This window comes from Aethalodelphis obliquidens, unplaced genomic scaffold (assembly GCF_003676395.1).
Source record: "Aethalodelphis obliquidens isolate GAN/ISIS:26980383/991018 unplaced genomic scaffold, ASM367639v1 scaffold4, whole genome shotgun sequence".
Classification (NCBI taxonomy): domain Eukaryota; kingdom Metazoa; phylum Chordata; class Mammalia; order Artiodactyla; family Delphinidae; genus Aethalodelphis; species Aethalodelphis obliquidens.
Window position 1 is genome coordinate 58,144,540 of NW_020837948.1, and position 10,007 is coordinate 58,154,546.

Genomic DNA, 10,007 nt, shown 5'->3' on the forward strand with positions numbered 1-10,007 from the left:
CCCTCCCACCCTCCCTATCCCACCCCTCTAGGTGGTCACAAAGCACCAAGCTGATCTCTCTGTGTTATGCGGCTGCTTCCCACTAGCTATCTATTTTATATTTGGTAGTGTATATATGTCCATGCCACTCTCTCACTTTCTCCCAGCTTACCCTTCCGCCTCCCTGTATCCTCAAGTCCATGCTCTAGTAGGTCTGTGTCTTTATTCCCGTCTTGCCCCTAGGTTCTTCATGTCCACTTTTTTTTTTTTTTTTAGATTCCATATATATAGCATAATGTTTTTTTTTTTTTTTTTTTTGATAGGTATACCTGGATTTAATTCTCACTTCTACCGCTTGGTAGCTGGATAGCCTTAGGCAAGTTTCATACCTCCCTGAAATTCACTTAATTCAGTCTGTAAAATGGCATAATAACTTATTATAGCATCCTTTTAGGAATTTTAAATCAGTTCTTGAAATAAAAGTACACAATATATAGACAAGTATGGATTCCTCAATAGGTGTTTGACCTTTCATTTCTCCAGTATCCCACCCGCATCAAATAAAGAAAAATACTTTTTAAAATTTACGAATATTTCATTGTTGTAAAGTTAAAGCCATAAAAATAATCAAATGGCCTACTATCATACCGTTAGAAGAAAAAAAAAAAAAAGGTGTTCATGAGAGTTCCATATTAGAATACAAGTTTTCCTTAGGCACCTGTTTATGTATGCTATTCTGCTCTTTACAATAAATAATTAAATTTAAAAGACTTAATTCCTCACTTTTAAGACCTTATTAGTTTACAAATTACATATTGACCTATGCTAAATTTTATACCGACCCATGCTAATGAATTCAGTACAGAAAACAAAAAACACTGCACTCAAGCAAACTACATATATATATATATATATATATATATATATATATATATATATAACTTATATGAGAATTGCTACTCCAGCTTTCTTTTGGTTTCCATTTGCATGAAATACCTTTTTCCATCCCCTTACTTTCAGTCTGTATGTGTCTCTAGGTCTGAAGTGGGTCTCTTGTAGACAGCAAATATATGGGTCTTGTTTTTGTATCCATTCAGCCAATCTGTGTCTTTTGGTGGGAGCATTTAGTCCATTTACATTTAAGGTAATTATCGATATGTATGTTCCCATTCCCATTTTCTTAATTGTTTTGGGTTCGTTATTGTAGGTCTTTTCCTTCTTTTGTGTTTCTTGCCTAGAGAAGTTCCTTTAGCAGTTGTTGTAGAGCTGGTTTGGTGGTGCTGAACTCTCTCAGCTTTTGCTTGTCTGTAAAGGTTTTAATTTCTCCATCAAATCTGAATGAGATCCTTGCTGGGTAGAGTAATCTTGGTTGCAGGTTTTTCTCCTTCAACACTTTCAATATGTCCTGCCACTCCCTTCTGGCTTGCAGAGTTTCTGCTGAAAGATCAGCTGTTAACCTTATGGGGATTCCCTTGTGTGTTATTTGTTGTTTTTCCCTTGCTGCTTTTAATATGCTTTCTTTGTATTTAATTTTTGACATTTTGATTAATATGTGTCTTGGCGTATTTCTCCTTGGATTTATCCTGTATGGGACTCTCTGTGCTTCCTGGACTTGATTAACTATTTCCTTTCCCATATTAGGGAAGTTTTCAACTATAATCTCTTCAAATATTTTCTCAGTCCCTTTCTTTTTCTCTTCTTCTTCTGGAACCCCTATAATTCGAATGTTGGTGCGTTTAATGTTGTCCCAGAGGTCTCTGAGACTGTCCTCAGTTCTTTTCATTCTTTTTTCTTTATTCTGCTCTGCAGTAGTTATTTCCACTATTTTATCTTCCAGGTCACTTATCCGTTCTTCTGCCTCAGTTATTCTGCTATTGATCCCATCTAGAGTACTTTTAATTTCATTTATTGTGTTGTTCATCGTTGCTTGCTTCATCTTTAGTTCTTCTAGGTCCTTGTTAACTGATTCTTGCAATTTGTCCATTCTATTGTCCATTCTATCCCCAAGATTTCGGATCAACCTTACTATCATTATTCTGAATTCTTTTTCAGGTAGACTGCCTATTTCCTCTTCATTTGTTAGGTCTGGTGGGTTTTTATCTTGCTCCTTCATCTGCTGTGTGTTTTTCTGTCTTTTCATTTTGCTTATCTTACTGTGTTTGGGGTCTCCTTTTTTGCAGGCTGAAGGTTCGTAGTTCCTGTTGTTTTTTGTGTCTGTCCCCAGTGGCTAAGGTTGGTTCAGTGGGTTGTGTCGGCTTCCTGGTGGAGGGTACTAGTGCCTGTGTTCTGGTGGATGAGGCTGGATCTTGTCTTTCTGGTGGGCAGGTCCACGTCTGGTGGTGTGTTTTGGGGTGTCTGTAGACTTACTATGATTTTGGGCAGCCTCTCTGCTAATGGGTGGGGTTGTGTTCCTGTCTTGCTAGTTGTTTGGCATAGGATGTCCAGCACTGTAGCTTGCTGGTCGTTGAGTGAAGCTGGGTGCTGGCGTTGAGATGGAGATCTCTCGGAGATTTTTGCTATTCTTTGCACCCAGTACACAGTCAGTATTCGATATAGACGTGCTGCGTGACTGAATACTTCTTCATCTTAGTAGGTCATGTGGAAATCATCATGTTTCTCCTTTTGCTCTGGCTGCCAGGGAGCTCCAAATACATGGCACAACCATAGCATCTTGGTTATGTTAGCATATCTGAAGTCTCCTCCTGTCCTTGACCTCAATTTTCTATTTGGGGCTCTACTTGTTTGCATTATTGCTTATCTCATAGTAAGCTGCCTTCAGGCTTCTGGGGTCCCAAGGCCAGGCATGCAGTCAGTCCCACACCGTTCCCTGAAAAGCCCCTCAAACGGATGAAGCCCTGGAGCCCTGGAGCCCATCCCCCATCCCCAGCGTTATCCTGGCACTGGCTCCAGCCTGGCGCCACTCTGTTCTGGTCTCTCCCTGCCCCCACCCTCACCCTCCGGACTCTGGCAGGCATGTCCTCCTGACCGAGCTGCTGGGCTGTGACCACGCATGTCCGGGCCCTGGGAAACCAGAGCAGCCAAGTGCTGGGCTTCGTGCCAAGGCCTCGCACACCTCGCTCTCCCGGGAGCCAGGTTTCAACCTCTTCCTGGTAATCTTTCATGAGCTCACACTGTCACGGATCCATCTAGAATTCTCACAGCTCAGGCCGGCGTGGAGGAGGACGGAGGGCAGCTGCCGTGGCCTGGAACCCGGAAGACCTGAGCGGATGCCCTGCCTGGGGTCTCCCCCGGGCCTGCTGGACTTCCCAGGTGACCTTGAGCAGGTGGGGCCTCTTTCTGGGCCTAGGTGTTTCCACCTTCAGCTCGTTGAGATAGCGTCTCGTGTGCACCACCAGCAGGTCTTCGTCCGAGGCCTCCCGTGCCTCCACCAGCATGCTGTCTGATAGAAGTTTCTCTTCTTTTAGGAAGTTGATCACTTTGCCCCATTTTCCTGCATCAAAGGGGTGCAGCTTCTCCAGGCCCAGGAAGGTTATGTTGTAGCGCGGTGAGTACACGATGGGCCAGCGTGACTCCGGCACATGCTGGTACAGCTGGGTTGGGTGTGGCATGCCGGGGCCGGGCCCTCCCAGCGCTGCCACCGCTCCGCGACCGGGCGGGCCGGGGAGCGGCCTCTTGGTTATTCTTTAGCTGTTACTACTAACAAACTTGTAGCTAGACTTGTCCTTCACAAAGCTGATTACTCTCTGACTCCATACAAATGACCCTTTGCACCTGGCACTTCTTCTCCCTCTACACTCCCTTGTAGCACTCTTCATTTCAGAAAGAAGGTCACGGGCCGATAATCACTGTCACCAGACCCAGTCGCTGAGCCTCCTGATGCCAGCTTTGGCCATGAATTTGCAGAAGAAAAGAAATGCAAGACCTTCATTACTTTGAGCCGTATCACCTACCCTAGACCACAAGCCCCAGGCTATACAAACTTCCCCTATTACCCAGGGAAGGGGCACAGCTCTTGAGGTGCTACCCTGCTGTTACCCCCTTTGCCTGGCAAAAGGAATAAAGCTACTCTTTTCTACTTCCTCCAAACCCTGTCTCCGTATTTTTTCTTCGGCATTGGTGGACAGGGAGCCAAAATTTTGTCATTGAGAGTAAAAAGAACATTACTTATTAAATCCTGTTGATGAAGATACCTGACAACAATCCAGATTAATGTGGCAGGCCATAGTACCATTTAAAAAAAACTAATCACAAATGGAATCTTTGGAATCTCAACTGAAAATTCAAAGAAAGCAAACAAAATCTACCAAATGAAAGCATTATTTCAGAATGATAATATAAATTTGCCATTAATGGTTTTCAAATGGTGTTTAAGAAATCTTGATAGTATTCAAAACTATGCTAATCCTTGGTCAATATTCTGGACTAGAAAGTGCAGACAGCACTTGAAGGACAAACCAATGCTTTAAATATAAATAAATCGAATGGAACTGATATAAAAGCTAGATCTACAGTAGAGTACAAACACAACTTTAGATGTCACTTCCTTTAACTTTTAGGTTTGTGGGGGATTATGAATCACAGCCACAACCTTTTACAGTTCCTCCTGTCAAAAGGTGGGTTCTGGTTCCTCATACCAAGAGACTTGGTTGTGACTTGTTTTGACCAAAAGAATGTGAGGGAGTGACATTATGCAAGTCCTGAAACCTAGGCATTAAAAAGTCTGCAGCTTCTGGAGAGCTTGGTTCAAGATGGTGGAGTAGAAGGACATGCGCTCACTCCTTATTGCAAGAGCACCGGAATCACAACTAACTGCTGAACAACCATCAACAGGAAGACACTGGAACTCACCAAAAAAGGTACCCTACATCCAAAGACAAAGGAGAAGCTGCAATGAGACAGTAGGAGGGGCGCAATTACAATAAAATCAAATCCCATAACCGCTGGGTGGGTGACTCACAAACTGGAGAACAATTATACCACAGAAGTCCACCCACTGGAGCGAAGCTTCTGAGCCCCACATCAGGCTTCCCAACTGCGGGGGCGGCCAGCAACGGAAGGAGGAATTCGAAGGATATCGGGATTTGACTGCAGGACTTCTACGGGACCAGGGGAAACAGAGACTCTACTCTTGGAGGGTACACACGAAGTAGTGTGCGCATCAGGACGCAGGGGGAAAGAGCAGTGACCCCATAGGAGACTGAACCAGACCTACCTGCTAGTGTTGGAGGGTCTCCTGCAGAGGCAGGGGGTGGCTGTGGCTCACTGTGGGGACAAGGGCACTGGCAGAAGAAGTTCTGGGAAGTACTCCTTGGCGTGAGCCCTCCCAGAGTCCGCCATTAGCCCCACCAAAGAGCCTGTAGGCTCCAGTCCTGGGTCGCCTCAGGCCAAACAAATTACAGAATCATGAGCATAAATGGGTGTCCAGTAAGTACTGAAGGGGTTCATATACATAATTTCACATAAATATATGGTGATATATATTCTTAATAAAATTAAATATATTTTTTTCAAATATTAGTTGATGATTTGTAGGAGAGGAGAGTATCCTTTCCTATAAACACTGCTTTGGAACCAGGATTGTTAGTTGCCTGCATACTTGTGGGAGCAGAGATAATGAACAGATTACAGTTTTATAATAAAATAACTCGGGAATCAGGTTAATAGTTATCTAAGGCATTGAAAGGAGTAGAACAGGAAAGAACCTTCCTTATTTCTTTTGTATTTTTTTAATACCAAAACCCATATACTCCAGTTGCTGTTTCTAATTCCCAACACATCTTTAGCTACACACAGCTATCCTGGTCACCTTTACCTTCTACGGTGAGGGTGGCAATAGGAAAAGCAACATAGTCACAGAAGTGCAAAGGTTTCAAGTCATGGAAAAAACCACTTAATTACAGTACTTACATTAATGAAACATGTTACTCCAAAACTGGTGCTGGCAAACTTTTTCTGTAAAGGTTCAAATACTTTAGGCTTTGCAGATCATATGGCCTCTGTTGCAATTACTAAACTCTGCTCTTTTAATGAAACAATAATAAATGAATGGGTGTGACAGTATTCCAATAAAATTTTTTAAATTTTTATTGGAGTATAGTTGATTTATAATGTTGTGTTCAATAAAATTTTATTTACAAAGTAAGGCAGCAGGCTGGATTTGGCCTGTAGGCCATTGTTTGCAAAACTCTGCTTTAGAATAACATTTCCTCTTCTTTCTTTTTCAGTTCTCTTTAACTAGAACAGTTACTTAAGAAAAATATAATTTGCAGCAGAAAGATACAATGCCACTCTACCATTTACCAGGTTTATAAATTTGGGGACATTATTAAACCCCTCTCTGAGTTTGTTTTCTTATCTGTCAAATGGAAATAAAAATTTGTACCTCAACTGATGTTGAAAGGATTCAGTAATTGAACACATATAAATACTCTGATAGAACTGGTGGAACTCAATAGTCTTTCCCCTTCGTGAACCAGTAAGGATTACTTGAATATGAATATGTCATGAACTTCCTATTTGTCTTTGATCTTTATCTACTTACCAACATACTCACTGATCCTACAGCAATGGGTTTATCCTTCAGTTCTGGATTGTCCCTCATTTCTACAGCTGCATAGAAAGCATCCATGTCAATATGTACTATGGTATTGTTCAGATCCCGGCTGTGTTCCAATTCCATTGCAAATCTGTCAACCTTAATTTTTAAAAAGTTAACATACTTTAGACAACACAGTATTGAAATACCACTAATCATAACACTAATCTTTTTTTTTTTTTTTTTGGCCAAGTGACTTGTGGGATCTTAGTTCCCCAACCAGGGATCGAACCTGGCCCCATGGCAGTGAAAGAACCAAGTGCTAACCACTGGACCACCAGGGAATTCCCAACACTAATCTTACTTTTAGTAGGTGTCAATTTGTCTCTGTCTGTCCATCCATCCATCTGGCTACCCACTCACCCACCCATCCCCACACCTATCTATGTATATTCGATTATTGTTTATTAAGGCTTTTATTTTCATGAACATAGGCAGTCTGTTCTCAAATATCATTCCCTACTAACTCTTTCATTTTTCAATACCTACAAGTACATAACAGGTACTTAATAAATATCTACTGAATGAATAAAGCATTCCAACTGTTTATATATCAAATGATTCTACTGCTTTATAAATTTGGAAAACAACTTACTGTAACTAAAAGCTTCAGTTTAGGTAAAATAAACAACAACTCCCACCTGACCCATAATATTAACATCTTAAAATATTAACAAAGGAAATGTACAATAAAAGATTATACTTCTTTGGCATATGATGTTTATGCTGAATACTACTGTACAATCGATCGTCCTAAGGCATACTGTAAACATTTCCTCTGTAGAATTGCTTTTATAAGGCTAAAATTTGATAACTGTTAGTCTATTCAAATCAAAATTGAAAATTTAATCTGTAATTTATCCTTTCATGAAATTTCAACATATATAAATATATCAAATATAACAGTGAAGAATCTTTAAGGAATTTTTTTTTACAGAAATTTTTTTTTTGTAAAATTTTTACAGAAAATTTTACAAAAATTTTACAGAAATTTTTTTTACAGGGATTTTCTTTACAGAAAAAGAGTTGGATTGATAAGAAAGAAGAAAGAGAAATGAAAGAAATAACCAAGGTAGGGCAGTAAGAAAAGGGTTTATGTAGCAGACATACCCATTCCCAAGTGTTCCTTTTTTGTGGCCTCTACTATACAGGCTGAAAAAGCTAAATACACAGTTTTCTAGCTTCCCCTGCAGCTGGGGGTGGCTGTGTGACCATTTTGATTTAGTAACATATAAGGAAGTCAGTAAGAGCATTAAGTAAAATCATGAAGAGAAGAGAAAAGAAAGCTATTGAATGAAACAGAATACATAGAGAGCATGGAAGAGTGTCTTGGCACATGGTACAAGTTCAATAAATGCAATCTATTACTAAAAGGATCACTGGAGAACTGCATAACAAAGCAGTAAAAAATTAAGGGAAAAGCAGCCAGAAAGAAATAAGCAAGTGGTGTGAGCTCTGGAATGAAAGCAATTTCCATCATGTGGAGATCCCTAGAGTAGGTTTCCTAAAAGGTGGAGAGTTTCAGGGGCATAATTTAGCTTTTTCCCCTCGTTGGACTTCAACCTTGTTTTCATTCTGCAGAATTTTTTTTTTCAAGGTCTTCCTTCTTAACATTATAGTGACGCCTGGCCTACTAGCTACAAGTTAAAACCGCAACTCCTCTTTTTTTTTTAAAAAATATTTATTTATTTATTTATTTATTTATTTATGGCTGCATTGGGTCTTTGTTGCTGCATGCGGACTTTCTCTCGTTGTGGTGAGCAGTGGCTACTCTTCATCGCGGTGTGTGGGCTTCTCATTGTGGTGGCTTCTCTTGTGGAGTATGGGCTCTAGGTGCACAGGTTTCAGTAGTTGTGGCACATGGGCTTCAGTAGTTGTGGCACACGGGCTTAGTTGCTCTGTGGCATGTGGGATCTTCACGGACCAGGGCTCGAACCCGTGTCTCCTGCATTGGCAGGTGGATTCTTAACCACTGCACCACCAGGGGAACCCCGCAACTCCTCTTTTAGAAACAATCACCCTGATTCATATTTGTCTCCAGTAGCCATAGTGAGACTTTCTAGAGGATCCATTCCTGTTTAGGCTGCAACTCACTGAATAACCTGGGGTACTCTGTGCCTTCTTCAGGCTGTTCCTCTGTGCAGAATGCCCTTCCTAGTTCTGTCACCAACCCTTCAAGGATCAGCTCAGACGTGTCTCTGTAACTTAATTGGATCTCTGTCCTCTATGCCACAGAATTCAATGTTCCCTTACTTGTTTTCCTGCTCTTACTATGGCACTTACTGTAATATTAGACTCTAAATTGTGAGTTCCATCAGGAGAAAGACCTTATCTGCTTTAAAAAGTTTTTCTCAAAGGGAGATAAAGGGTACAAACTTCCAGTTACAAAATAAATGAGTCACAAGGATGAAGTGTAAAGCATGGGGAATAATACTGTAATAACTTTGTAAGATGACAGATGGTAACTATAGACTTATCCTGGTGATCATTTTGTAACATATAGAAATATTTAAACACTATATTGTGCACCTGAAACTAACATAGTGTCATAGGTCAATTGACCTACTTCAGTTAAAAAAAAAAGATGAGTAAGATTTGGGGTCTAAGGTACAGTATGATAACTATAGCTAACAATACTGTACTGATACGTGAAAGTTACTAGAATGTAAATTTTAAAGGTTCTCACAATGAAAATAAATAATGGTAACTATGTAAACAAGCAAACAAACAAATTCTTTCCTCATAAAAGAGAAAGGGGGCTTCCCTGGTGGCACAGTGGTTGAGAGTCCGCCTGCCCATGCAGGGGACACGGGTTCGTGCCCCGGTCCGGGAAGATCCCACATGCCGTGGAGTGGCTGGGCCCGTGAGCCATGGCCGCTGAGCCTGCGCGTCCGGAGCCTGTGCTCCGCAACGGGAGAGGCCACAACAGTGAGAGGCCCGCGTACCACAAAAAAAAAAAAAAAAAAAGAGAAAGGGAGGAGAGACTTGTACACCCATTTATACATATCAGTATAAATTTTATTCTTTTATATATATATTTATTCCATATATATAATATATATATTTCTGATTAAAAAAGAGAAAGTAGTATTTGTAGAAAAAGTTTGGAGAAGGCTATCTCATGCAGTGAGATACTACACCTAATAAATGGAACGTTTTAACATTACTCCAATTTATCATCCAGATTTAGAATAACTATTTCTTCCAGTACTTCAATTTCAAACTAGAGAATAGCATCCTGACATAAAAAAAGATGTAAACAGGGCTTCCCTCGTGGCGCAGTGGTTGAGAGTCCGCCTGCCGATGCAGGGGATGCGGGTTTGTGCCCCGGTCCGGGAGGATCCCACGTGCCGCGGAGCGGCTGGGCCCGTGGGCCATGGCCGCTGAGTCTGCACGTCCGGAGCCTGTGCTCCGCAACGGGAGACGCCACAACAGTGAGAGGCCCGCATACCGCAAAAAAAAAAAAAAAAAA

General features: G+C 41.2%; 1 protein-coding gene across 3 annotated transcripts in view; it reads right to left on the bottom strand.

Moving 5' to 3' along the window:
• The window catches only part of POLK (DNA polymerase kappa), a 66,278-nt gene that overhangs the window by 24,170 nt on the left and 32,101 nt on the right, over positions 1-10,007 (bottom strand). For all 3 annotated transcript variants that reach the window (XM_027100807.1, XM_027100806.1, XM_027100805.1), the window contains one exon: positions 6,482-6,634. In XM_027100807.1, the coding sequence (XP_026956608.1) occupies positions 6,482-6,634 (153 nt within the window). The remainder of the gene's footprint in view (positions 1-6,481; positions 6,635-10,007) is intronic.